At 57.7% G+C, this 27,874-nt stretch overlaps 4 protein-coding genes across 7 annotated transcripts; 1 reads left to right on the top strand and 3 right to left on the bottom strand.

Moving 5' to 3' along the window:
• Positions 1–226: 226 nt before the first annotated feature.
• Positions 227–10,715, bottom strand: FATE1 (fetal and adult testis expressed 1). Of its 2 annotated transcripts, XM_027725362.2 has the most exons (7): positions 10,670–10,715; positions 7,782–8,009; positions 7,088–7,254; positions 6,247–6,335; positions 5,219–5,380; positions 2,817–2,895; positions 227–2,381 (listed from the first exon to the last, which is right to left on the bottom strand). In XM_027725362.2, exons 2-7 carry the CDS (start codon positions 7,975–7,977, stop codon positions 2,250–2,252), a joined length of 825 nt encoding a protein of 274 aa, XP_027581163.1. In that variant the 5' UTR covers positions 7,978–8,009; positions 10,670–10,715; the 3' UTR covers positions 227–2,249. The 2 variants fall into 2 exon arrangements, with proteins under 2 accessions (XP_027581163.1, XP_027581171.1); XM_027725370.2 differs by lacking the exon at positions 5,219–5,380.
• Positions 10,716–11,999: 1,284 nt separating this feature from the next.
• PRRG3 (proline rich and Gla domain 3) lies at positions 12,000–21,995 on the bottom strand. Of its 3 annotated transcripts, XM_039378124.1 has the most exons (5): positions 21,817–21,982; positions 18,771–18,812; positions 18,003–18,176; positions 14,779–14,939; positions 12,000–14,261 (listed from the first exon to the last, which is right to left on the bottom strand). In XM_039378124.1, exons 2-5 carry the CDS (start codon positions 18,775–18,777, stop codon positions 13,722–13,724), a joined length of 882 nt encoding a protein of 293 aa, XP_039234058.1. In that variant the 5' UTR covers positions 18,778–18,812; positions 21,817–21,982; the 3' UTR covers positions 12,000–13,721. The 3 variants fall into 3 exon arrangements, 2 of the variants coding, with proteins under 2 accessions (XP_039234058.1, XP_027581182.1); XM_027725381.2 differs by lacking the exon at positions 18,003–18,176 and having other exon boundaries at positions 21,817–21,979; XR_003541543.2 differs by lacking the exons at positions 12,000–14,261; positions 14,779–14,939 and adding an exon at positions 16,604–17,089 and having other exon boundaries at positions 21,817–21,995.
• A 166-nt stretch (positions 21,996–22,161) lies between these two features.
• On the bottom strand, positions 22,162–23,571 carry RIPPLY1 (ripply transcriptional repressor 1). The gene is made up of 4 exons (XM_027725467.2): positions 23,426–23,571; positions 23,088–23,163; positions 22,496–22,566; positions 22,162–22,423 (listed from the first exon to the last, which is right to left on the bottom strand). The coding sequence occupies exons 1-4, from the start codon at positions 23,569–23,571 to the stop codon at positions 22,201–22,203; spliced, it is 516 nt and encodes a 171-aa protein (XP_027581268.1). The 3' UTR covers positions 22,162–22,200.
• CLDN2 (claudin 2) lies at positions 22,843–27,519 on the top strand. The gene is made up of 2 exons (XM_027725407.2): positions 22,843–23,559; positions 26,203–27,519. Exon 2 carries the CDS (start codon positions 26,370–26,372, stop codon positions 27,057–27,059), a length of 690 nt encoding a protein of 229 aa, XP_027581208.1. The 5' UTR covers positions 22,843–23,559; positions 26,203–26,369; the 3' UTR covers positions 27,060–27,519.
• Positions 27,520–27,874: the final 355 nt, after the last annotated feature.

Here is a 27,874-nt window from a genome sequence, read left to right as displayed (position 1 = left end):
ACCCTTGGAGACACCCAGCCCTGCCACGTGAGCTGCCCTGGGACACAGCCAGGAGGAGAAGGCAAGGAAGAAAGAAAGGAAACAAAAGCCTCACATCCCAACAGGGACAGCACTAACCAGAGGCTCTTCTCCAGATCCCTCCCCTTAGTCAGGGCAGCTGGGGCTGAGAAATCCAGCACCAGGTCACAGTCCTGCTGCCAAGGGAATACCAGAATCAGACTCCATGGCTGGTAAAAGAAACACATCCAGAACACACAGTTTATTAAAACATGCATTTTGTGATCAGTGTTTCCAGATTTACAGCAGAATTTATGCCTTACATAAAAGTCATATTGTATCTCTCCACACCCTGTCAATAATTAGCCCTTGAGAACACATATAGTTTGACCACCTCTCCTCCAAACACCTTCAAGCCATCCTTTGAAGGTGTGCCTTCACAAAGGGTCAGTCCTTCTCACCCCAAAATACAGCTTAAAAAAAAAAAAAACAAACTCAAGCTTCTTCCAAACACGTTTGCACCTCTCAAAGAAGAGAAACCAGACCAAAAAATTACCATATTTCCTGCCATGATTCACACAGAAGTAGCCCCTTAAATAATATACCTGTTGTGTAAGGTCCTCTGGTGACCCTGACCACATCCCTGAGCCACCAGTGCTCCTGTCCCTTACATACCCCCACATGCCAAGCCCACCACACCATCCTGGCTCTCCTCTGCAATAAATCCCAGCACTCTGCTCAGCAATCAGCCACAGGTTCAGACCTGCAATTACTCGTGGGACAGTTATTTATTAGTCAGTGTCCAGCTGCCAGATTTACAGTCACAGATGCTTGATGCAGTTTCAAGCAGAAAACAGCCAAGCATCCATGTCTGTAAATAAGCTATTGGGACATCTGGATGACCTGTGGATCCAGCTGTAATTACTTATAGGTGGCACAGACAGGTCCTGTTAAGCCTTGCTAAAACCTGTCCCCAGAGCCTGCGGGCACAACTCCAGCAGATGTGCTGGATGAGCAACCAGAAGCGTCTCAAAGTCACCTCAGATCCAAGTGTTACTGAACTCCACAGAAGGAAAGAAACAGCAAAGCTGTTGAACTGGGCTCGTTTGTAGCTAAAGAGCATCCGGGTCAGGAATTTCCTTCACCTGAGTTCTTGTACCATCACTGAAGCTGCAGCTTGGCAGCAGACCCGGGAGAGGTCCTCCCCTCAGCACTGGAAACCCAAAAAATACCTCCTGCTGCTAATGGGTGATTTTCCATGACCTGTCTGGGGCTATCACTGCTGGTACAAGGTCTTATAATCCATAGAGTCATCACGGGGATTTTCCCATGTAAATCTCTTTGGGAAAGAGCCAAGCTCCTGGGTAAGCCCAGATGTCAGCAATGCTCTCATAGTCACACTGGATTTGAACATCTGCAAACCCACTGCTGAGCTGCCTCCAGCAAGATGGGAGCTGACAGGGGTGGTGGCACAGCAGCAGCTGCAGGGATGTGAGCTCCTGGCTCCTCCACCTCCATCCCTCCCAGAGCAGGGGCTGTGGCACAGGAGACCTGGCAGTGCTACCGCCACCAAACAGCAGTTTTGTGAGGAAAAGAAACTCCAAAAGCAGTTTATAAACACTCGATCACTCTACAGAATATGAGGAGCAGACCACAGCAGTTGGCTGAGAACATTTATGGGGTCAGAGCCGAGTTATCCAAGACGTGGTGTGGCGAGGGGACTGGGCTGTAGAACCACATGCTACAACTGTAACAGGACCCCATGCCCACAACACCAACACCTTGGGTTTGTGACTCCCCTGGTAGACAGCCCAAGGGCCAGAGGGTCTCCCCTTGCTTTGCACAGAACAGACACCTCCTGTGTCATCCACCGATTTCTTTAGAAGGCCTCAGCTTTTCACAGCAGCTTCCTACACAGGCACTGACCCCACTGAACACACAGGGTGGCTGCTAATGTACACAGAGCCTGGGACTGCACCTGCTGGGCCATAATCCCTGGGCCCCACGGCCCCAGCACCATCTCCACTTGCTGGAGCACGAGGTCCAGCTTCAGCATCTCCCTCACCCACCTCTGGTGCTAGAGAGGGATGGCACCTTCATTGTCATCAAGGCCTAAAGGACACAGATCCTCAAGGGCCCACAGTGCAAAAAGCAGGTCAAGTTAAGGACAAACACGTAGTTTTACTGCTGGCAAGTACACAAGAAAGGATCCTCTCCCTGCCCGGGGGAGCAGGGAGGTCAGGCATGGGCAGTCATCTTCTCAGCCAGAGCCACGTGTTGATGAGGCAGGCAGAGATCATCACAGAGTAGACCAGGGCCTCCTTCTGTTGCCAGGCATGGCACTGCTCCTCCAGCACACGGAGCCTCCCCGAGATCCTCGCCAGCTGCAAGGAAGCAGTGGGGCCAGTCAGCCCTGCAGCAAAGCACAGCACACTGGCTGCACCCCAGAGGCATGGGACAGCACAGGATGGAGGGATGGGAGCTGCTGACTTCTTCAGGTCCTCCTTTTCTAAAGAGAGAGCTATCTTTGTGGGGGAGAATTGGTACCAGTGCCTCAGGTCTGCAGCAGATGCTTCAGGAAAAGGTCCTTCCCATCAGAAAAGTGAGCCCCTCTCCCTACCTGCAGACAGAGGGGTCTGTTTGTCTCCTGCAGCCCTACAGCCCCTGGGGGTAGGAGCTCAATGGGTCAACACATGTGCAAGTCCTCTCCTGCTTCTCCATTAGGTAGGACCAGCATGACAGACCAGCCCATCAGGACTGAGCAACAGACCCATGGCTTTCCCAGGAAACATCTGCAGCCCTTCCCCCCCCAGTCTCACCTGCTTTCTCATCGCTGCCACCTCAGACACCCCGACCTCCTCCAAGGTGCTCTCTGTGGCTGGACCAGCCTCCTGGGAGCTGGGAAAGGAAAACAGAGATGGAGGTGGATCAGCACTGCTCAAGGGGTGCAGCTGTCCCACCACAAGCACTGCCACAGGGAGCTGGGTCATGCAGGCAGAGTGTGTGTGCCCAGGTTGTGCTGCCTGGATGCAGCACCAGGAGAAAGGAAACAGCACCTGCACAGCATCTACTCATCTCTTCTTAACCCCCACCATGCATATTTATACCCCTCCACCATGCACCCAAAGGGATCACAAGAAAACACACAGTACATGCCATGACAGGTAACAGGGAACACACATGCTTGTATTTCTGTAGAAGTCCAACAGAAAGAAAACTTATCTACCAAGCATCCATTCTCTACAGTCCCAGGAATTCACTGAGGGTTGGATCTTAGAGCCATCTTTAGAGCCAGACAGGTAAATATGTGTGACAGGGCCAAAATGGAGGGATGATCTCATTTACAGCAGCAGGTGAGGATCCCACAGGTGGAGGGAACTATCACTTCTTGCTCTTATAGCAAACTTCACCTGCAACTTGAAACGTAAACAAGCAACCCAAACATTCACCACTTTCTTCCACTCCTGAAAACACAGGGGCTGCCTCTGGGATTAGCTGCTGTACTGGGATTCCCTGGGGATACAGCCTCACTGCAGGGTCTACAACACCGAGCCACAAACCAAAGTAGATCCAACAGTGAGAAAAATCAAAATTGCCATGTTCAGTCTGTCGTCCCTGTCACCACAGGCTAGCCCAAAATCAGCTGTTCTATAACCAAAACTCCCCCGTGCACCAGCAAAACACAGGCACTCACTGATCCCACAGGGCTTAACAAGCATCTAACCCTGCTCCTTGGAGACCCTGGGGAGGAGAGGGTGTTTATTCCTGTTTGAATCTCTGACTGAAAATACATTTGTGAGATAATACCTCCATATAATGCAGCTGCAGTGTAAAATGCCAGTCACAACAGAAAGCAAATACAATTTCCCCCAGCACAGAACCGTGGAAAAAGGACACATCCTGCAGCTTTTGACTCAAAATCCCAGTTGATACAGGTGAACAACCTTTATAATAGAAACTAGAAATTACCTTCTGATGACTCATACCCTTCAAGAGGTCACTGGCAGGCAAATATTCCAGTCTCTGTTTGAGACCAGACTTTTCTTTACTAAAATTTGAGGACAAACAAGTCAGCACAGTCTTTTTTTTCTTTATTTTTATTTTTGCACAGAAGTACAAAGTTGATGTATCAGAGGGATCTTACCTGCACCTGAAGGGATGCAAAGTACCAAGAAGAGGTGTTTGAAGGTGGCTGGTTTCAAAGGGAGACCGAGACCTGGGGAGAGGCCTGGGAGTCACCCAGGCATAAATGTCCTCCACTGCTGATGGGAGGAGGGATAAGGCTTTATGTAGCCACTAACCAGATCTGCTGGCGTGCCCAGACTTCATTAAGAAATTAAACAGTTTGAAGGCAGCCTCAGCCTACTGTGTTTAAAAGCAAGGACATCACTTTGTACCACTGGCAAGCAGAGGCCGGCTGGGGAGGGAAGGCAGGATGTGCCACTGATGATGGATGCAATGATGGATGCTCACTCTCCTCCCTTTCTGCCTGGAGGCTTTACTCAAGGAGAATTAGAAGTACTTAGATGTTTCCCCAGGTGCTCAGCAGTCTTAGAGCAGTGGGGACACCTTAAGGCTGCAAGGACGTCTTCAAACATGTTAAATTTACTGCACTGGCACAGATAAGGGTGGTGGAGATCGTTACTCCAGCACATCTGGATGGATTGAGGTCACTGCACACCTGCTTCAGTGAGCACAAAGGCACAGCACCCCCTGGCCAGGGGCACTGGCTGTGGGATGAGTGACTTAGTGCTGCCAGTTCGTGGAAAGGCTAATTAAGAGTGACCAAGATACAGTCAAGGGTGCTGGGACTCTGCAGGAGAGAATCTCTCAGGGACAGAGCCTGGGTCAGGCTGTTCTGGACTTGGATTCCCTTCACACATTTCTCTCCATCAAGCTATCAAGGCACACAGAAAAATGAGTACTTGCTTAGCAGTGAAGAGAACTCCCAGCAATGTCACAGGCGGTGTTAGATCGCTCAGGGCACCCGGGGGACTGGTGTTAAGCTCAGCAGGAGACACGAGCCTGGCTGGGTTAGTGGGGTGCACCCAGAGCTGGCAGACAGGACAGGCAAGAAGCAGAGCCCAAGGCAGCCATGCGGGACCATCCTGCCCCGTGCAGCCCACAGCTCACGGAGCTCGTGCCTGGCTCACGTCTCAGCAAGGCAGAGGCCAGGCCTTGCAGAAGGACAGGGAGCTGGCTCAGGACACACCAAAGTCACCTGGATGGCACTGGGCCTTGCAGAGAGTCCTGGACACGGTGGAAGAGCACCTGGCCCAGGAGGTACATGGTCTGGAAGATGTTCTGCATGGAGTAGATCCTGCCCGCCCCTGCGAGGAGGGGGAGTGGGGCACTGCGAGCGGGCAGGGGGCCCGTGTCCGGCCTGGGGTGCACACAGAATCACTCCTGTTACTCCCTGGCCTCGTGCAACAGGGCACAGCCTGGCATCAGGTACTGCCCTTCATCCCTTCAGCAGCTCCAGGCACCTCTGGCAATGCCATGGGCACCCAGACCCCGATGTCACCAGGTGGGAGAACCCTCTCCTGCAGCCACCTGATTCCTCCAAAGCCAGCCACAGCTGTGTGCCATGCTGTAGGCAGCTCTCATGCCACCAGGACGACCCTGAGCTTCTAGGGGGAAAGGTGGCTCTGCTCTGGGATTAACTTAAAGACAGCTCCTCCACTGGAGAGATTCTGGAGCCCAAGGCCATGAGCAGAGGATCACTATCACTATGTTACTACTCACAAGCAAGTTTGCTCCTAGCCCACCCTCTGCAAGTTTCATCAACCCCTGCAGAAACCTGGTTAAGCCCTGGTGCCCCATTTCCAGTGGTCTCCTGCCCCCAGCACAATGCCATGCTGGTGCTAGAGCAAGAGAGCACACTGCAAGGCACCCAGAGGAAGACAGGCAGAGCCAGAGAGACCACGACAAGGCAGAGTGGACAGCAAGGTCCTCTTGGCCCCATGGCCAGGACCAACAGCACTGCCAGCCTGCTGTGAGAGGGGACATGCTGTCCCATGTGCATCTCAGCAGAAAGCTCATCACCCTGGAGACCAACACTGCCTGGCACACATCTCTGACACCAGAGGCCACGTTCCTCTCATGTAAGAGCAGGACTTGCCAGGCATTGCCTTGCTCTGATCTGGATCCTCCCCCCCCAAGGACACCAACACTAGAGAGCTCCAAAGCAGCACAGTGGCAGGAGATGATGATCCCCACCCACCCTGGATGGCTCTGGCTCATACTCACAACTCATGGTGCTGTCCTGGGCTGTGCAGGGCCAGCTGGGCACAGTCACCCGAGATCCTGTCCCGCCGGGACCTGCTGCTGTGGTGGCCCTGTTGGAACCAAACACAACCACATTGGCACAGAGACCTGCACAGGGCAGTCCCCAGTGCCCTGCCTGGCTGCACAGGGAGGGTACTCAGTGCTGGGAGCACTACATGTGCCCCAGCCTGCTGAACTGATGCTGGGGCAGGTGAGGAGACATGCTCACCTCACCTGCAGAGCAGAGAGAGGCTCACCAGCAAGGAGCCTGCTGATCTGGACTCCAACCAGACCAAAAATCCTGCACATAACACATCCAGGAACAGTTCCTGAATTTCAGGGAGGTGAAAGCCCTTGAGAAGGCAGAGCAACAGCTCCAGAAGCCAAACCAAGCTTCTGCCTGCCCATGCCAGGGACCTCTCTCTGAATTAGTTTCCCCGAAGGGTAAAATCTGCTTTCAGCTCTGACCCCAGAACCCTTTACACTGCAATGATAAACCAGCTCCACCTTGTACTTCATTGAGGAGAAAAAGAGATTGGAAAGGGACTTCAAGAATAGCAGAAGAAGGTTGTGGGGGAACTGCACCTACCTCAGCCCACCTCCTGCTCACAAAATGCAGCAGGAGATTCGGCTGGATCAACATCCCAGCACGCAGGTGTGTCCTGGTTATGGGACAGAGAGGGATCCCACCATCCCTACACCCTCCTGGGAGGAGGCAAGATGAATTCTGGCTCGGGGTGATAACAGAGCTCTGGAAAAACCCCAAGCTGGGATTGCTCCCGTTCCCCACCAGAGGCAGCCCCGGCCCCTGCCAGTACAGTACCGATCGTTTGCGTCTCTGGGCGCTCGACCTGCTGGGTGTGTGCAGGAAAGGGAGCTCCCCCAGGGGGGTGGGCTGCCCACAGGGGTCCGGGGACATGTGCACCACAACAGAGGGGACCTTCCTCTGCTGGCTCAGCGGGACCGGCCTCAAACTGGCATCTGATATTTCTACAGAAAGGAGAGAGAGAAGAGTTAAGCGAACCTGAATGGCCCCAGGAGAGGAGGGAAGAGAAATCCACCCATGTAGGAGAGCCAAGCCTATGTGTAGTATCAGACATTCAAAAACCTCATCCTGCAGCTCTGAGCAGCAGCACAGCCCAGGGAGGCACATCCCCTGCTTCAGGACAGCAAGGGTTCAGTGCTGGTTTTCAAAGACAGGGTCAAATGTCCTGCACCCCAAAGCAGAGAGCCTACCAGAGGCCAACAGGGAGATGCCTCCACATTTTGCTCCTCACCTTTTGGAACTAAGACCGCTCCTGCCTTCTGTTGGTCATCTTTGTCCACCTCTTCCCAAGCACCTTTCCACCACTCTGTCCTACCTTCCAGAAGAAAGCTGACTGCATTTTGTGCCCCTGTTCTCTCCTCTTGCAAAGCAAATGACTGGGGTCTTTATAAAGGGATCCTACTCCCTAGGATGTTGTAGTGCCCCATCCAACCTTCAGCCACCCCAAAAACCAGACAGTCCAGGACTTTACCTGCAAGAGAAATCCTATCAGGGATGTGCATCCGAAAGGAAGGAGGGACATCCTCTGTCACTCGCTCCTTTTCCACAGGGCTGCAGCTCTCTGCTACCTTCAGCCTGTTGGGAACCTGCATCCTTTGATTGATGGCTTCTGTGAAGTGCAGGTCGCAGCGGACTCGGTTCAGGTCCAGTCCCCACAGTGGCCACATCTTTGCTGATCTCCTCTGATGCCTCCAGCACCCTGGGGTTTCACACAGAGGGAAAGAAAGCTGAGCAAAAGTGACAACAGTGGCAGCTCTTCCAAACTGGCACCTGCACAAGGACAACGCATGTGCTATAAGACAGCCAAAATACAGGCAGAAACAACCCAGAAGACAGGCACTGTAGGAGCTGTCTGGGAGAAGGGGGTGTCCCAAAAAAGCCCAGCTGGTGGGGACAAGGCTGCAGGGCCACTGCAGGTGTCCTGGGAGCCAAGTATGAACTTAGTACTTACTGCTCTCAACTGACAGCAAGGAAAGTGCTCTGCACATGTGTGCGAGGAAAGCAGCTCAGCACACCCTCAAAAACAGTGAAAAAAATATTTTCCATCCAGAAGTAAAGATTTTTTGGAGGGCTGGATCACATTTTCCTGTTCACATACCTTTGAGGAAAAATGAGGTTTTCTAAAAGCAAAACATACATTTTGGTGATGAGCTTCCAGGTTACCACAGGAAAAACTGAGCACTAAACTCTCTGCACACACTTTCACTGCAGCATCCCCATTCCCCCCACAGTCCAGCACCCATCTCCTCAGGTGCCCCAACCAGCTGAACAGGATGGAATTTACTCTGAGCTCAGCTGCCAAATGCTGAACCATCCTCCCAGAGGGGAAGGGAAAATACACATCACCTTCCCCAGCCTGGAGCAGAGTCCCCCTGCTCAGCTCCCTTCCAGAAGGGGACCAGCAGTGAGGAGGGACACAGTCCCCAGTTTTCACTGCACCTGGGAGCAGCTGATAGCAGGGCCAGAGCAGCTTTGCAGCTGCTCAGGACACACAAATACTCCGTGCCTCAGTTTCCCCTTTGCCAAGTCCCAGGGCTTTGGGAAGTGCTCTGGGGCCACAACGTCCCAACACTTTCCCTGACTGATGCAAGTGAGGGCAATCAATGTACACTTTTGGGAGAGGAGCCCCAAAAAACACCCTCCTGGCTCCCAGTATAGGCTCTCTTCATTCTTTCCCAAAAAGCTGCAGCCAAGGAGAAAACCCCAAGCAAGGGTTGGTGAGGCTCACAGGCTCCAGCCTGACCCCAGTGCTGCCCTGGTGTTCCAGAGGTGCCACATGCATGCTCAGCACCCCTGCACTTCCTTGCTATCACCCTTTGAGCTCACCATGCCCCAAAGGGTCCCCCTTTGTTTCTGGGTCAAAATCTCCATCCTGTGCCTGCTCCAGCACAGCCCAAATAGCTGGAGGAAGGAGAGGTTTCCCTCTCCAAAGCCAAACAGGGTGAAGCTGGATGAGAGCAAGGTAGAGGAGGGTGGCAGAACCAGCTCCACACCTGCAATAACCAGCATTTCCAGTGATCACCTGCCTTGTGATGCTCTCTCCTCCTATGTCATTAAAAACCTTTTAACTACAAACAGGCATTTGCCCAGCATCAGTAGCAACGATTTCCTGCTTCCAGCCATGCTGACACTTCATCCCTGTCCCTGCACTGGGTCTGCTCCAGAGGCACTGCTGGAGACACGGTGTGGGGGGCCGAGCAGCCCCTGGCTGTCCCACACCTTCCCCAGCACCAACACTGCCATGGGTGGGTGACACACACACACCCTGCTTCTTCCCAAAACCTTAAAGAAAGTGGATTTTTGCAGGAACCCCCCACTTGAGAACAGGACAGCAGTTCCTGGGCTGGTCCCAAAGGGGTGTCAGTCCCACAAGGGAAACCTGCATCAGACACCCAGCCCATGGTACACAGCCTTCCTTCTGTGAGCTTCTCCTTCACATTTTTGGTGAACACCCTGTGTTGCTCTCTCAGGCTGTTCTCCGGGAAACCAGCATATATTAATAACAGTAAATCTGGAGAGGGCAGATGGGTTCATTTTCTAATCACCTGTGAAACCACTGCAGCTCCCAAGGAGCAAAGGGATGGGAGGTGGTGAGAAGCAGGCTCTGAGAGACTAAGCTATTAAGAAAAGGGGAAAAAAAATAGCTGTCAAAACCCATAAGAACAAAATGCTTAAGTGGCTGGATTTCCTCCTTTAACTTTCTTCAGGGCTTTTTCTAGCTCTTGCCAAGCACACCCCCCGCTCACCGGCACAGGCTCAGCCTCTGCTTTGGCACTTCTCCTTGGATTTGCAGTGACAGGGATTTCCGGCTCACTAAGCCCGAGTAGGTTTAAGTCCTGCAAGCCAGGAAAACCTGCCTCGGGGAAGGAAACTCTACAACCTCCCTCTCTCTGTCCCTCCCCAGCCCAGGACACCCCAAACAAGGCAGGCGGGGTACCAGCCTGGTCCAGCGCCCCCCTCCACCTCTCGGGATGGGGCGCTGGAGGGAGCAGTGGCTTGCTCTCAGCTCTGCCCTTCGGCACGGGGAGCGGCTCACCGGGGCAGAGAGAGGCTCAGCGGGAGAGGAAAGGGTTCGTCACCCGGCTCGGGGTGAGCCCGCTGCCCCCCGGCACGGGCTCCGGGGACCGCGGGCTCTGACCCCCGCGCGGGGCAAGGAGCTCGGGACACGCGGGAGGGGACCCGGCCGGGGCGGGCGCGGGGGGGATCCCACGTCCTCCTGGGGGGACATCCCGGCCGCGGGGGACGCTCCAGCGGCTCCCGCTGTCCGGGGCTGCCCGCAGAGCCCCGGCCCCGGCCGCGGCACCCACCGGCTTTGCGGGGGGACAAGGGGCGCACTGCGGTGCGGGGGGGGAAACTTACTTTTTTTCGCAGACCAACGCAACTTGTCGGACCTGTAAACAGCCGCGCCCGCTGCCGGGACGGGGCGGTACCAGCAGAGGCAACCCGGCCCCCCCGGTAACTAGACCAGCCCTCTCCGGTAATCAGCCCGGCCCCCCCGGTAATTAGCCCTCCCCAACCAGCCCGGCCCCGACAGCCCTCCCGCCCCTCCGCGCTTAAAGCTGCAGCCAATAATTAACGGGCTGCGCCTCATCCTGGTGTGTGTCCCCCCCCCCGGACCCTCCCTGTGCCCCCCTGTCCCCAGGACAGCTCAGCCGTGTGCTGGAGGGGTGGAATTGCTCTTGCCGGGGGCAGAAGCAAACCCAGGACCTTCACCACGTCCCCGTCCTCACCCACACGCGACCCCCGCGACGTGCCCGGCCCGCAGCCCCCGGCCCGGAGCCCGGGCTGTGCCGAGCTGTGCCGGAGCTAATCTCGGCCTCTCCGCGGCGATAAAATGATCCGTTTGGGATTAAAGACAGTTTTAAACACTTCTGAATGGGGACAGGGTCCAAGACCTGACCGTAAAATCTAGGTTTGAAAGGACTTAAAATAAATCCCCCGCTGCCCTAGTCTTGCTATTTAAAGGGGATTATCTAAGGGGTTTAGGAGCACAGAAAGGAACAGCAGGACAACCTGTGCACCTCAGTCCCCTCAAAGACCTTAGGAAAACCCTCTGCACCTAACCTGCCCACTGGTCGGGGCTCATAGGACACCCTCCAGCTCTCACTCAGAAGCGCACACATGCCCAGGGAAGTCCAAGGCTCTGGCTGGATGCATGGGATTCATTCCCAGCCCCACAGCAGCACACATTCCTTCTCCAGAGACCCTCCCATCCTCCCTGGGGACTGTCCTGTGCCGTAGTGGAGGGTATTGGTGTCATCCATCGTCCCACAGCTGCCATGGCTGCCTTACAGAGCTGAGCCCCAGCACCCCCCAGGATGGAAATCCAGCTGTGCCCAGTGAGACATTCCCCCTGTGCTGGGGGAGAAGGAAGGGGGGATGTTTGGAGTGATGGCATTTTGTCTTCCCAAGTCACTGCTATGTGTGACAGAGCCCTGATGTCCTGGAATGGCCGAGCACCTGCCTGCCCATGGGAAGTGGTGAATGAATTCCTTCTTCTGCCTTCCTTGCATGCAGAGCTTTACTCATGAAATCGTCTTTATCCCAACCCACGAGTTTTCTCACTTTTACTGTTCTGATTCTCTCCCCCATCCCACCGAGGGGGGACTGTGTGGATGTGTGGGGTTGAGTTGGCAGTTGGGTATAAACCACGACACCCTCTGTGGGAAAAAGCCACCCTGTGCCGTTATACAGTGAGGGTTTTTTAATAAATACCTTTTTTTTTTTGCACAGAAATATACCAAGTTTTACAGAGTACAAACTGCAGGGATAATGACTGAGCATCAAAGACAGAGGATGCAGAGAGCCCTGCTGTCTCCCTCCGGTCTTTTCCAGGCTCTGGTCTCCCCATAACCTTGATTTGCTAAGGCTGGGGAGGGGACAGACAAGGTGCCAGCATGTCCTGCCCCAGGAAAGCCATGCTGGGCAAGTCTCAGCTCTGGGCTGAGGGCACCTGCTGCGAGAGCATCACTGGGACCGAGCAGTATGCAGGCCACCTGCAATGGATGGACAATAGCCTTTTGGTGCTGGTGGAGAGACTGGTGCTGGGGTGAACACCGAGTGGTGGCAGTGCTGGAAGTTTCTGGGGAGTTGGTGAGCACAACCCCCATTTTAATCCATCAGACATGACTGGGAAAGGACAGCCCCGTTGTTTGGACCCCAAAGGCAGCTGCCCAGCAAAAAGGGATACTCTGGTCCCACAGCAAAGCACCCGGCTCTGCCTTGCCCTGGCTCCACAATCACCCAGGCAGGGCTTGGCCCTGCTCCCACCTGGCATGGCCAGGTTGAGGCATGGTCTCATGGCTCCCATCCCTGTCAGCAAGCCCCCCATCCACAGCCCCGGCCACCGAGCACTCTGCCCACCAGAGGAGCCAGGAGAGTGGGTACTCACATTCCCCTTTACCTGATCTGAAGGAGAAAGAACCCCAAAGAGAGGGGTCAGACAGGGCGGATTGGGGTAGGGAGAGGGGAGGTTTGGCCTGTCCGCAGGCTCCCTGTGCCAGAATCCCACCTCTGGGGAAGACACCAGGCAGGCCACGCTCCAGGAGAAAGGAGCATCCTCGCCACTTAAAGCCATGGGACCATGTTTGGCTTGGGATCAGAGATGACCCTCTTGGCCAGCTCTGCCACAGCCAGACCTCCAGCTGCCCAGCAACCCAGAGGGGGAAAGCAGAGAGCATCAGGAAAAGACTCTGCTGCTCCAAAGCCACTTACCTCAGGTACAAGACCACCGTGAGCCTTTCCCCCTTTTCAAAGGGATCTAGGAGAACACCTTCCTTACTGCTCCTCCCTGATCTCCAGACAGCAAATATTGCTACAGGCACCAGAGTATGGACTGGGCTCCCCACTCCCACTTGGCAACAAATCCACACAGGGGAAGAACCATCTCCCCAAACAGAGAGCGTGGACACCAACTGTGAGGATGGACAGAGGTTTGCCACACCAATCCTGCATCCCCAACTCCTAATCAGAGCCCTGAGCAGAACAGGGCCCAGTGGGGACATGGGGCAAGGCTGGGCAGCAGCCCAGGGAGGCAGCGAGGCTGTTCTAATCATGGGAAATGTTATGTCTACTCGAGGGGGAAGTGAAGGAATCAAATGCACCATGGGGAGACCCCCGCGTTGAGCCAGGAACAAGCTGCTGCTCGGCTCTGGCTGCTACAGCACTTACGTGAGTGGGGAGTGAGGGGCAGGAGATGGCTGGCTGGCTCCAGAGCCACCCCCACAGCCCGGCCTCACCCCACCTGGGGACAGCTATTTTTGGTTAGGAGGGTAAGGCTATTGTGTGATGGCACCAGCTTGTACAGGTGAGGCGGGGGCCCGACGGACACCGGGAGGGGTCCCAGGCACGGCGAAGGGAGGGCGGGTGGGTGGGTGTGAGTGTGTGAAGAGGCAGGAGGGAGGCAGACCCGCTATTTGCCCGTGGCAGGGGCAGTGGCCACGATCTCTTCGTACTTGGGCGGCGGGTCATTGTAGGAGACGCTGGTCTCCTCCCCACTGCTGCTCTCCGGGTGGCCCGTCACCTCCTCGTAGGAAGGCGGGGGGGTGGCACTGGACAGTCTGGAGAGGATGGAGACCGAGTGCTCTGGCAGGCAGAGGGTGTTGTCTTGCTGGGGGGGGGTGCCCCCAGCTCTGCCGTCTCCAGCCCCCCGGTTGCTGGCTTCCCGCTGGTACTGGGTTTCCCCCTGGCTCTGGGAGCGCTCCCGGTACACCATGACCCTGGGCAGGCTGCGTCCCGTCCGGCTGGCCAGGTACCGGTTCTGGGCGTAGGAAGGGCGGTGGCGGGTGGCCTTTTGAAGCTGGCACCTCCAGATGATGAAGAGGGCGATGACTATCAGAAGGGCCACTCCCAGCAGGGGCACCACCACATACATGGCGTCAGAGCGCTCCGTGCTGTGCCCAGGGTCCTTGACAGAGTAGACGGAGTTGGTGTAGCCCTTCCAAAACTCCATCTGTGGCGGGAGCAGAGAAACAACCATCATGTGCTGCAGGTGGGAGAAGCACCCCCTGACCACCACCAGCAGTAATCACTGCCTTCCCCGGGCCCACAAAAGGGGCAGCTTTTCGGATGTCCCCCACCACTTTCGCCTGAGGTGCTGTAGGAACCAACAAAGATGGTCATGGGAACATCCCTCAACAGTGGCCAACAGCCCCCACACCAAGCAGGGAGAAATTTAGCTCACACCAACCCCAGGCTGGAGAGTCAGGGACAACAGCACAGATTTCCCAGGTGCCATGGGAGTGCCAGCTTGACCTGCAGCTGTGGGCGGGGTGTCCTGGCACAACCAAGGCAGTGGCCTAGAAGGGAAAGCCATGCTGGAAAGTGAGGCCACAGCATGCTGCCTGCAGACAGAAGAGGACAAAAGAAACAGGAGAGGCTGTTCCCCCTGTGCTTTCCCTCTCTGTCTCCAGCTTGCTGAAGTGTGAACCCTCACACATCCACTGGGGAGCAGGGCAGGACAAACTCACCGTCTTCTCCTTGTTCTCAAACACCTCCTTGACCTCCTCATAGCTGCAGACCTCCTCGATGCACTCCCGCTCGATGGTGCCCTGACGGATCTCCTCCAGGAAGCCATTGGCTCTGGGAAAGCGTTTCAGGACCGAGTGGGCATTCCTGGCCCCCAAGAACACTGCAACACACAAGGCAGAGATGTGCTGAGCAGGGACAACCCCATACCTGGCCTCTGCCCAGCCAGGCTTTCCCACCTGGCTTCCTGGTGCTACAGGCATTCCCAACACCAAAAGCCCAGGGCTACAAATGAGGTGGCACAGCAGAGTGCCCACTGTGGGACAGCACACCCAGAGGGGCACAGGGCTCTTGGGGTCTGCCCAGAGATGTATGGCACCAGGAGCCCTTCCATCGGGGCTGAGGTGCTGGAGACTTTGGAAGCAGCAGCTGCAGCCACACAGGGTAACTGAAGAAGCGACAGAAGGTTCCAAAAATACTTGTTGTCAACCTCCTGCCCGTGATGAACTTCACCTTTCTGCCTCTTTGCTGCAAAGGAGATCCCACCAGGCAAGGGAGACCCTGCAGGGCTGGGATGGAGAGCCAGGGCTCTGGCACGAGAGGGACTCACAGCACACAGTTCACTGCACGACAGCCTGCTGGGAGCTGCTGGCCCTGCTGTCAGCTGCTGAGGGGTCATGCAGGCTCAGGTGGCTTCAAGGACTCTGCTCAGGTCCTAGAGAAACCACTGTGTCTTCTCCCAGGCCAACAAGAGCAAACATCCCCAACATACGGGGACAGTACAGGGGGTCATGACTCAGGTACTGAGGGGGGCCTGAACAACCTCTCCTCTCATCACATTCTCATCCCTGCTGTGTTTTGGTGCAGAGGCCTCACAAACCTTCCTCTGCTCCCAAAGCCTGGGAGATTCCTCAGGTGTTCCCACAGAGCATGCAGTCAGGAAGCCAGAGTGAGCAGGAAGAGCACCTTCCTGCCTGCGAGAGAGACATCAAAGCCTCTCCCCACATATTCTGCAGGAAGGAGACCCCCATGGGGCACAGCAGGCAGGCACCTACCAGGACCTGCAGCAGCACAGGAGGCAAACAAGCTGTTGCCCAGAAAGCAGAAACTTCACACAAAACATGATCCTCCCAGGATCCAAACATCCCATGCACACATTTCAGGAGTGAGTGTTTCCACAATGCAGCTCAACACACTCAGCTGTAGGCTGACCCCATCTCTTCCCACCACGCCACAAAATCATGCTGCTTCCCTTGAGAAAGATGAATTGGTTCAGCTGGCTGATCCACAGGAACATATTTACCTCCTTCACCCTCAGGCTTAGTCTTCCATTGGATCAACAAGGTGAACCAATTCACAGAGCAGCAGCATCAAAGATGCAGGAAAAGGAGGCAGGGGGACACACGGAGTCTCCCACGTGACCAGCTTGGTGCTAACACAGAAATACTCCTTCAACAAGGATCTCAGTGAAGATCAAACACAACAGTCAGTGGAAAGCTACCAACTTCTTTCCTTAGGAGCCTTTTGCCAGGGAGAAAGGCAGTTTTCCTTCTGCTTTACCTTCCACATATCCTGCTCCTAAAACAATACAGCAAGGTGTTTGTGAGAGTATTTGTAAATATCAACAGGGATGAGATCATGGTGTGAGAGGCAACTACTGCTGTGCTACACCATCCTGGGCTTGGAGGCACTGTGCTCCTTTTGTGCCGTGTAGGTGCATTTTCCCCTCGTGATTTATTAATGCCTTGCTTCAGTGAGAGAGTTTGCAGAAGGCTGAACCACTGAGGTGTGAATGAAGAGCAGCATGAATGATGTGAGTCACAGATCTTCCCTCAGAATCGACTTTATTATGCAAACCTTTTTTTTGGTTTTTTTTTGTTTTTTTACAAGGATAACCGAAAAAGCATTTTCAAGAGGCACAGAAGGCATCTCACAGAAGGGCAGGCAGGGATCAGCTTGCCTTGGCTTTCACAGTTGAGGAGGGTTATCCTGGCTGGAGAGAGAGCAGGCTGTCAGGCCGACCTCCTCTTGAGCCTTTCCAGAAGAAGATGAAATTTTACAGAAACAGCACCCATTCTGCAAATGTCCCATCCTTTGCTGGAGAAGTCTGGCCTCACCTCCTTTGCCTCCCACCTTGATCAGGCTGCGGTGTGAACTCTCCCCTCCTCAGCACTTGAGCCTGAGACTCTTTCCAACTTCCTCAGCACACGTTGGAGCAACAAGCTTGGCTGCAGATCTCACTGTCAGGGCTTTCCATCCCTGCAGACACCGGTCACTTGACCCCTTCCCTGCTTTGCTGTGCTGAACTGGCCACTATGGTGGGAAATAAAAACAGACACACAGGCAGGCAGGTATCACGAGCAGTGTCCCAACTCTAAGCATGCTGTGACAGAGGGGTGTGTCTCTCCCCACATGCGATTTCCTACAAATGGCAGGAGAGCAGAAACTAAGTCACTGCTCCCTCTCCTCTGCTACATGGAAAGTGCAAAGAGCTCCCACGTGCCTGGGGACCAGAGCAGGAAAATCACACAGGCCTTCAGGAAACAAGAGCCTCTCATCCCCAACCTGGATCCCCAACTGACATGAAGAGCAGACAGCAGAGCAGGTCCTGTCCCTAAGCCCCAGGGCTGAGGGGACTTCCCAAGGCCCAGCACCCTCAGCACTGACCCCCTGTGCCTCTCCAAGTCTCCCCACACCAGCTGGAGAACCGGTGCTCAGGAAAGATCAGAGTTTTAGGCGGGGGAAGCAGGACTGAGGGCTGGGTTCACCTCATCCCTGCTGGTTTTCCTGGGCTGCTGATGGCCCCTGGTGGACACCAGCCCACGTCTCGGCTGCCCAGCTTGGGGGAACCCCCAGGGCTGTTTCTCTGGAGAAGGACACGCAGCTGTGCCTGCAGAGGGACAGACGGGGCTGCTCGCTGCTGCACAGCATGTGATGGGGAACAGGCTCATCACCACATCCCCCTCCTGCACGTCAGGGTCACCGTGAAGGGCTGACTTGGCAGGGGACACTGCCACCACAGGGGACACCTTCCACAACCAAGAAATGCTGGTGAGCCAGCCCCTGAGCTCTGGGAGGGAGAAAAGGCAGCAGTGCAGGAAGGCAGGGACCCAGCTGGGCACCCTCCTCATTAACTGGAGATTAAAGCAGCCTTTTAAAAACACTGCCTGAAGATCTCTGCTCCCTCCCCCACCCAGCACAGCACACATAATGAAAGAAAGCATACCTGTCATCCCTGGGGTCCTCCTCCTCAGCACGGACACTGCCTCCACCTTCACCGCTGGCTCCGGCGACACTCCGAGCAAATCCTGAGATCCCAGACAGATCTCTGTGTCTCTCCACTCACTACTGCCATGCTCCTTGAGCTCCCAGCACACGCTGCACGCAGCCTCTGCACAGGCTGCCCAGGAGAGCGAGGAGGGAGGGTTGAGCCCGGCTCTGAACAGCCCACACGCCATCCTCCACCCTGCACCCTCGCCAGCCTCAGACCCGCTGTCCAGGCACTCCTCTGGGGGTGCCACGTCCACAGGAACACAGAGCCCCAGTGCCACCAGCACACAGGCCCCAGGGCAGTGTGGCCCCCTGGGTGGGCACTGGAGGGGTGGCAGAGCAGAGCAGGGAGTTGGGAGGTGCCAGAGCAGGCCGGCAGCCCCTGCGGAGGGGCCGGTCAGCCCACAGAGCCTCGGGGAGGCCCGTCCTGCACAGCAAGCACCACACACAGAAAGAAATGCTGTGGCCTCTGGGTAGTCCCAGAGAGGTCAGACCTTCAGCACCTCCTCTTGACTCCCACCTTGCAGAGGAGAGAGAGAAGCACAAGTCAGGCCAGACCTCAGACCTCATCCAGGGGTAACAGCTGATGGCATCAGCTCCCCATAGAGGATAACACCCCCCAAAAAGCACAGGCACCCCCTTCCCTGAGAGATGGCTGCCAAACATCCCCCTTCTCCTCTCCAGCACCACTGCCACCTCTCCATCTTGCCTGGGGAGCACTTACTTGCCATGCTGCCTCACTCGGCCACGGGGGGCTCCTGCCTACCTGCAGGGAAGAAAACGGGACAGTCACTGACAGATTAAATCACCCCCTAAAGCCCAAGACCTCCATCACCCAGAGTCAGATTCATGCAGAAAGCAGGGTGCTGACTGGTGGACCCAGGACAGATCCCAGCTAAGCAGTGCCCCTGCAGAGAGCCAAGGACTCCAGCTGCTTCCCCACTCATTGCATGGCTGGAGGGGCTCAGGGACCCTCAGCTCCTGGAGTGCTGGGAGCCCAGGGAGGACCAGGGCCCAGCCCACTGGCCCTGCCCAAGCAGCTCAGTGCAAAGTAGGAAGGGAAGAACTGGATGAAGGAGAGACCACATTTCTCATCAGCAGACACGATGACCTGCCGTGTCAGAAGCTGTTGGGAACAGCCTGGTGCTCTTCCCTTCTACAAGAGATTGATGGATACAGGTAAAGCAGTCATCCTGTTTTAGAGCAATGTCACAGCCGTGCCAGTTCTCACTCCTGCAACTCCTACCCACAATCTGCAATAAATAGGGCCACACAGTTTGCTCCACTGCCATCAAGCTGACTACACAGCAGGAAAGAAAAGGACATGCATCTCCTAAAGGCTGTTTGGCCTCTGTAAGGGCAACAGAAAGAGTGACAGAGCTCCCTGCATGCCCAGGACAGCAGCTCTCCAGCTGGAAAAGCACCTTTTTTGCTTAAAGAGCAAAACTATAGTAAACAAAACCCCACAAGAGTGAAGCAAAGCCCTGCAGAAGGAGAGGATACTCCTCTCTGCCTGCAGGAGGAGTGTCATCTACTTGTTTTTCATGCTTTGCCTTCTCCCTGTGCTCAATTCCCCATGGATCAGACAACCCTGGGCTAAGCCTCACTTCATGTGACATCTTGCTGTGGCAAAGCCACCACTCTGTCAGGAGACAGCTCCTACAGTGATCTATTGTGGATGAAGGAGCAAACACAGTTAGAAACAGCAGGAACTAAACCACATGCTGGTCTCAGGTCCAGGACTTCAGATACTCAGTTATTCCAAAAGCCCTTGGGTCCGCTCAGCAGGAGCGAGGCCAGGGACAGCACAGAGCCATCCACGGGGTCAGCAGGGCTGGAAACACAGCTCTCCTCCCACATAAAAGTCAGGCACCCAGACACACAGAAGGGCTGGTGCCACACACCATCACAGCAGGCAGCACCACACGTCACAACAGCCACCTTCCAGTAAATGGAGCACCTCTCTCTGCCAACATCAGGTTTCCCGTGGTTTCCAAGGTTCCTACACCATAAGTGGCAAGAGGGCAAGCAAGCCTGGACCTGTCTCCAGAGGGAGAAAGCAGCTTCCTCCCAACAGTTTGCAAAGCTCAGATTGCAAACCTCAGTCTGGAGTTGAAGCAAGAATGAGAGAAAGCAGGAGAGCATCAGGACTGCACAGGAGGGGTCTGCTGCCTCCTATGCCCCCCAGCCCAGCCCTGCTACTGTGAGCCCTCCTGGAGGATGTGAGAGGCCTCCAGATTCATGTATTCTCCCACTGCTCTCCAGATCCATGGATTCCCCCACAGACCCCTGGATTCATGCATTCCCCGGCAGGATGCGTCAGCTCTAAGCAGGGACCACCTGACCCGCTTTTATTGTCATCACTTTTTAAAAAGAGACCCAAACCCCCAGGATAAAAGAAGGGACAGCGCAGAGAACATGCCACAGTTCCCACACAAGCACTCGCTGTCATGGGCATTCCCCCTCTTTGATGGACAGGAGGACAGAGACACAGAAATGAGGATATTCAAGACCGGATCTGTCGGGATCCCCAGCTCCATAACCCACATCATTCATCAGGCAACAAATTCAACGTCGTTTCATTTAATTTACAGTCTTTCATTTTTTTCCAAGCATCTGTGTCAACGCTCCCAGCGTCAGAGCTCAGGGGTGGTTTATTCCAAGTGCAAACAATAAGGCAGGTCCACACAAGCCCAGAAGCACGAGCGATGCCGGTGAGAAGGGCACACATCCCAGACACTTATTTTTATTTCCACGTGCAAATTCCTCAACCACCTCCCCCGGTTCCTGCGAGCAGGAAAAGCTGGAGCACCACACACGCTGACGCCAAGGGGAGCAGCATCCCTCCCGCCCCCACACAGCCACGCAGGCTGAGAGAAGCCTGAAGCTGGAGGCTGACCCAGCAGACGCCCACCCATTCCCGGTCCCCCCCTCCGGCTTCCCATCCTCTATAAATACCCCATCGATAGGAGGTTGCCAAGGCAACCGTGAGGAGGCGCGAGGGATGCAGCCATGGGAGTGAGGATGCTGCAGTCGCACATTTGTGTCTCCCCCAGGCTCCCCCATCTCCGCCCCCGCTCCCGTCACCGACGCCAGAGGAGGAAATCGTGCCGGGAAAACACGGTGCAACGCGTGGTGCCGACCCCCGAGGGGGCCTGGGGGGTCCACACTGGGGGATGGCATCTCCTCGACAGGCTGGGGGGGCACAGGTCCAGGGCAGGGGGACCCACAGCCCCCCATGCCGCGCCGCGCCGCGCAGGGAGGATGCTGACTCTGCCGGCATCACGTAGCCGCGGTACCAGCGGCTCAGCTGGATCCAGCACTGGGGGTTTTCCGTGCCAGGATCCACCGTGAGAAGAGGCTACACCGGACAGGGACCGTGGGATCCCCACGGGAAGCCTCGTCCTCCCAAAACAGCCTCCAGACCCCACCGCGCTCCCCGCGCCGGCTGCCCCGGCAGCCTCCGCCCCGGCCCCTCCGTGCCCAAACCCAGCTCCAAATTACTCCCACCGCCCTCGGCTCCCAGAGCCGCCCCACGGCGGGTACCCCCAGCTCACCTGTCACCCCACAACAGGGACCCCCAGCTCACCTGCCCGGGGGCTTCCCAGCCCCGGGCGAGCCCCTGCCACACCACACTCCCCCCCCCGCCCCACCGACACGTCTCCCCGCGGCTCTGCCACTCTGCTCTTCCCTGAGAGCCCAGAGACCCCTCGCCAGCCCCATCCCCGGTGGTCCCGCCCGGTGCCCGCCGCCCCCAACCCCGCCGGTACCTCATGGCGGCCCCGCGCGCGCCGCAGCCGCTCCCTCCCGCCGGCGGGCACGGAGGGGAGATGAGGCCCCGCCCCCGACACGCCCCTCAGCCAATCGCGCCGCTCCGCGGCGCGCGCGCCCCGCCTCCCTCCTGCAATAGGAGTGCGAGGCGGGCAGTGGGCGGGGCTACGCGCTCCTGCCCCGGCCCGGCTCGTACCGACAGCCAATGAGGGCGCGCTGCGGCTGCCGGGCGGTGTCGCGGTGGCCGCTGGGAGTTGTAGTCCCGCGCGGTGGCGCCGTCCCCGCACAGCCCGGGGCGCGGCCCCGGGGGCGGGCGGAGAGCCCCGGGCGGGGTCTGTGCCCGCTCCGCTCGCAGCAGGGTCCGCCTGCCCCTGTCTGCCGTCTCACAGCGGCTTGCCGGGGCCGGCGCTACCAGCCTGCGGCAAGAGACCCGCTGTCACATCCCCTGCCTCCTCCTCCTCCTCCTCTTCTTCTTCCTCCTCCTCCTCCTCCTCGCTGCCCGAGTCCTCATAAAAGCAGAGGGTGGCCTGCACCGGGAAGTTCTCCAGCAGCTTCTCCCCGACGCCGTACAGGTGGTCAAAGGCCTTGGACTTGGGCCAGAGGAGCCTGTGCGGGAAGAGCCGGGGTGAGCCCGCCGCCGGCCCCACGTCCCCCGGGGCACCGTGCCGGGGCTCCTACCTGACCGGGTGCCGGAAGAAAGACAGCGCTTTGTCGGGGCCGCCATCCCTCACTGCGTCCCGAGTCTGAGCCTGAGGAGACACAGCCGGGTGGTCCCTGTCCAGTGGCTCCTGCTCCCCCCTTACCCAGCTGGCACCAGGGGCTGCGCTCTCCCCCCCCGCAGACCCGGCAGATCCCCCCTGAGTTGGGGCGCTCACATCCCCGCAAAGGAAGCTGGCATCTCCCTCCCCCCGCCCCGAGGCAGGCTTTGTGCCAGGGTAATCTCCCCCCCGTGCTCAGGAGCTCGTGCCCAGGCATCCCGCTAACCCCCTGAGGAATGCCCGCCCGGGCTGCAAACAGCCGGCCCTTTCAGGCTGCTGGGGGGGTTGTGCTGGCCGTGGCCCCCCGGGGGATCAGCCTGTCCCTGCCCCGGCGTGGGGCACCGGGGTGATGCACCAGGGGAGGTGGGCACGGTACCACCACAGTGCAACAGTGCCGGCGGCGAGGGACTCTGGGGGAAAAGACTCCGGGGAGAGAGGCTGGTTTTCTGCCTAACAGGGACCCCAACCTGTGGGACACGGGGACAGACACAGTAGGGAAGTGACAAACTCACAGGGTCCGTCTGCTCCCGCCGCCTCCCGGGTCCCTCCTGGGCTCGGGGCAGCCACGGTCTCCAGAGAGGAAGGGGTCTGGGTGAGACAGCAGGTTCAGCGCGACAGCCGCCCACCCTGGCCCGCTCCCCTTTGCCTTGCCCCTCCCACCACGACCCCAGAGTCTCTCACCCACCCGAACAGCCCCTGCCCGGGTGCCAGCACCCTCTGTCCCACCCGTGGCCGCTGAGATCAGAGGGGTCCCCACCAGCGCAGCCTTCACCCAAATCCAGCTGGAGCCTTCCCCATCCCACCCTCCATGCACACCCGGCCTCCCCCCTCCCCTCGGGCAGCGCAGTACCTTCCCCCTTGCTCCAGCCCCAGAGCTGGGCAAGCAGTGGCCACAGGCACCCGGAGCCCGTGGGGAGGGAGGCAACAGGCAGCAGCTTGCATGGTGGCAGGAGACACTGTCCCTTCTGACGCTACAGACCCTCGGTGAGGACACATTTATAGCCCTGCGTCGGCGGTGACTCACAAATTCTTTGGGGCAGGGGAGCAAAGGACTTGGGGGTGTGGGGACAGCAGTCCCTGCGGTGTGAAATTTGTCCCAGTTGTGTAAACAGAGGGCGGAGGGGGGGGCTGGGGGCGGAGGGGCTGCGATCTCTGGTGGAAAAGCAAAACACACAAGGGAAAAGTTAGACACCATTCGTGAGAAAATCCCCAGGGGGGGAACAAGGGAGAGCAGAGACAATTAACAAGGATGATTAAGAGTTCTTTGTAGCCCTTTACATAAGGGAGGGGGAAGGGATGGAGAGCGTTGGGGCAGCATGATGGGCATGAGATGGGACTGCACGGTGGGCATGCCATGGGGACAATGTGGGGGGCTTGTGATGGGGACAGTAAAACAGGCAAGATGAGGACAGTGGGATGGGCTGCATTGGAGGCAAGCACAGAGCAGCCAGGAGGCGAGTGATGGGATAATCAAGGGAGGACAGGGAGGGAAGACAGGTGGCAGGGCTGGACCCCAGGCAGAGGCAGGGCAGTGATCTTGCTCAGGCATCCATGGCCCATTGTCCCAAGGAGCTGCCAGGTCCCATTTCCCCACGCTGGGGAAAGCACACACTAGCCTGTTCTTCCTGCCCTCTCCTTTGGCATTTTGAGACCACACTGGGAGGTACAGAAAAACTTCTTGATACGAGGGTGCAAGGCTGATGCCCCTCAGCACTGCCCCCCATCCCCTCCCTGCCCACTGCTCCTGCCCAAGCGCTCGAGGCAAAGTGCCACTGACAGACAGGTCACCTCCTGCTCCCGGGAATGTTTCAGTTTGGGACAAGGAAAGAAAATAGCAAATGGTCCCCACTGTAGCTCTGCTATCAGCATCCAAACACCCCTGTCCAAACGCCGGCCGGACCCTGCTCGGCTCTGAGCACAATTTGTCACCAGGGGCCCTCCCTGCCCCTCTCCATCTGTGGCAGCCGGTGAGCAGGAGGGGGCACGGGGCCAGCACAGCCCTCATTACCTTCTCCATTTGCTCCTCATTTGGGCCAGTAGTCTTACAACAACAAACCCCGCGGAGGACAAGCAGGGCCAGGCAGAGTGAACCAACAGCCCAGGTTTACTCTGAGGCATGTGGAGTTGAACCTGCTGTGTTTCACTGCCCCTCCAACCCCACACAGGCAGCCCTGCCCAGAGCGGGCACACAGATGGTGGCACACAGTCACCTGCCAGCCACTAAGGCTGGCCAGAAGCGTGACAGCAAGCGTCAGTCCCGAGCCAGTTACTCAAAACCTACCCTGATAATTCATAAACAACAAGCAAAACAAGGCATCCCAGCTCCCCAATCCTTCCCGACGCCAAAGGGGTTTAATTCCGATCTGCAATAAGCCTCTGATCCAGGCGGAGATTTGCAGGTGGATTTTGCAAAGCTGTAGCTAAACAACTCGCAGCCCCTGATCCCCCTGGCTGCTCACCCTGCCCCGACCAGCCGCCTCCAGTCCTGGGTGACCCCCGGCTGCAGCCGCCCTCGGTCCCGCACTGCTCCTCCAGCTCCTCCGTAAGTACCGCAGAGCCCCGGCACAGCCCTCCCGGGCCTTTTTGCCATCACCCTGGGCACCCCAGGCATTTCTTTTGCAGCAACACCCCTGGGACGGCACAGGAGGGCTTGGTTAGTGCACAGGAGAGGAGGCAGAAAGTTGGGAGACTTTGGTGCCAAGCATTTGGGGTGGCAGCGGGGGGACGGGGAGCAGAGCGGAGGCCCTGGGGGGTGGCAGCACGCTCAGCCAGGAGCGTTCCCGGGGTGACACGGAGGCCACTGGCCGCGGTGGTGCCAGGGCAGTGTGGGCTCAGTCTGGTTTCGCAAGGCACCGAAGGAGGAGGAATTTTGAAACAAAGCAGAGGGAAAACAAACCAACTCGCTCCACCACCTCCACCAACCCCCACACCCACGTGCAGGGCTGTGGTCAGGAGGTGGCACAGGCAGAAAAAAACCAGCGTGAGCTGCACCCCATTGTGCTCACCCCTCCATGGGACAGGTCACCCTGCTCAGCTGGGGTGCTTCCTAGAAGCATCCCCAAAGCCTTCTTTGCCATGATGTGATTCTGCCTTCCGTGGACCTCCAGGCTGTCCCGGGGATGCAGGTGTCACTGTCATATGCATCCCTCTCCATCGTTGTCCCCAGCAGCGTGGAAGGGCTGATATCCATGGTTCAACCTCAGATGGGCACATCCCATTGTCCCAGTGGAGCCTCAGCAGCTTGGGGTGGGTTGTGGGTGACTGCAGATGCCTTGGGTAAGCCCCTGCAGATGGGGAGGAGGTGTCATCCCTCTTCCTCTGCTGGGAAAGCCTCAGGGTCACCACCTGAGGTCCCAAATAACAGTGTTTGGCTTCCTCGTCTTGGGACATCACAGGAGACAAAGGACCTCCAGGAAGAGCGTGGGCACTTTCCCCCCACCAGCAGCTGGCTCTCCATCCCTGCCCGTGGCGTCAGTGCAGGGGAGGGCTTTGGCGTCCTTCCTGGGCAGCACTGCTCTGCCTCTGAAGCCTGGCTGGGGAGATAGCGGAGGTGAAAGGGCGCTTGGCGCTCCTCCACGGGCTTGGGTCAATCGTTAATCTGTGAGGGATTGCTTTCCACTCCTGCAGGTAACTCCCCGCAGCTCCCACCCTGCACAAAACCAGCAGCCCCGGGAGCGGGGTGGAGCTGCAGCGCTGCGAGCGGAGCTCCTCGCAGGGCCATGGGAACGTGAGCACACAGGAGGGAACTGGGCGAGAAGCCGCGAGCCCTGGGTAGGTGACAGCCGGCCCCCACCATGGTGTCCATGGGGCTGCAGCTGCTGGGCTACACCGTGGCCTTCCTGGGCTACATCGGCACGCTGACGGCCACGCTGCTGCCCAGCTGGAAGACCAGCTCCTACATCGGCTCCAGCATCGTGACAGCCGTGAGCTTCACCAAGGGGCTGTGGATGGAGTGCGCCACGTACAGCACGGGCATCACCCAGTGTGACATCTACAGCTCCCTGCTCAACCTGCCTGCCGACATCCAGGCGGCTCAAGCCCTGATGGTGAGCTCCTGTGCCGTGTCCTCCCTCGCCTGCCTCCTCGCCATCGTGGGCATGAGGTGCACTGTCTTCAACCAGGGCTCGCCGGGCAAGGACCGGGTGGCAGTGGCGGGCGGCGCAGTCTTCATCCTCGGGGGGCTGCTCTGCTTCATCCCGCTGGTGTGGAACATCCACGTGGTGCTGCGGGATTTCCGCAACCCCGTGCTCCCCGACAGCATGAAGTTCGAGCTCGGGGAGGCTCTTTACCTGGGCATCATCTCCTCCCTCCTCTCCCTCGTCGGTGGCTTCATCCTCTGCACCTCCTGCCCTGCCCGGGACCCAGCAGCCACCTACACCTACCAGCCCCAGCTGCTGGTGAGCAAGAGCCCCCAGCCCTCTGTCAGCCAGGTGCAGAAGCCCAAGAGTGAGGTCAACTCCTACAACCTGACGGGATATGTGTAGTGGCCGCAGGTGGGAACCAGGCTGGCACCTCTCCCGGCTCCCCAGAGCGCCTGGGCTGGCACCAAGGGAGAGCGGTAAGAGGAGAGGACACGGCGGCATCACCTGTGCTCAGCCCTCTCACGTGCTGGGTGGGGGGGTCAACCCTGCTCTCTCCCTGGGGATCCTGAGAGCCTTGTGACTGCTTGGAGATCCCAGCTGGTGGCTTATGTTTTTGAAGGACCCTGAATCCGGCTTCTGTTTCCTGCTCCATGCTGCCAGCCCGCAGGCAGCCCCTGGCACAGCAGGACCCCAGCCTGCAGCCCCAATGAACCTATCTGTATGGGAGGGGTGGGCTTGTGGCCCCAGGGACCAGCCCCCTGGCCACGGAGACATCACAGCAGGGTCAAGGGCATCACGGAGTCGCTGCTGGGGGGGTTGAGTGCTGGTTGCAAACAGATGTCGCAATAAATTTGTCTTTCTAGCCAGACTGTATCTGAGCTTTCCTCTGGCATGGAGGGGCCCTGGCAGCTCCCCCAGCAGGGTGGACTGTGGGGGCTATGCTTGCCTGCCTGGAGCTTCTGGCCCTTGCTCTGGCCTGCCTCCCCCCGCCCCACACCTCATGGATTTGCTCCCCAGGAACCCAGGCAAGTGGGAGCACTGTTGGGAGAGAGGAGGGTCACTCCCCTGCACAGTTTGTCCCTGGGCACTGTGCTGACAGTTTGCCATGTGCCACTGCTGTGAGGGTGACAGCAGGGGCAAGCAGAGCTTCCTAAGGGCTAATGGCAGGCAACACCTTCCCCCCACTCCTCTGCTCCCAGGTGTCACTGGGACTGGGG

This window comes from Pipra filicauda, unplaced genomic scaffold (genome assembly GCF_003945595.2).
Source record: "Pipra filicauda isolate LSUMZ 115617 unplaced genomic scaffold, ASM394559v2 scaffold9_size5747161_pilon, whole genome shotgun sequence".
NCBI lineage: Eukaryota > Metazoa > Chordata > Aves > Passeriformes > Pipridae > Pipra > Pipra filicauda.
This window is presented reverse-complemented; position numbering and strand designations above follow the sequence as displayed.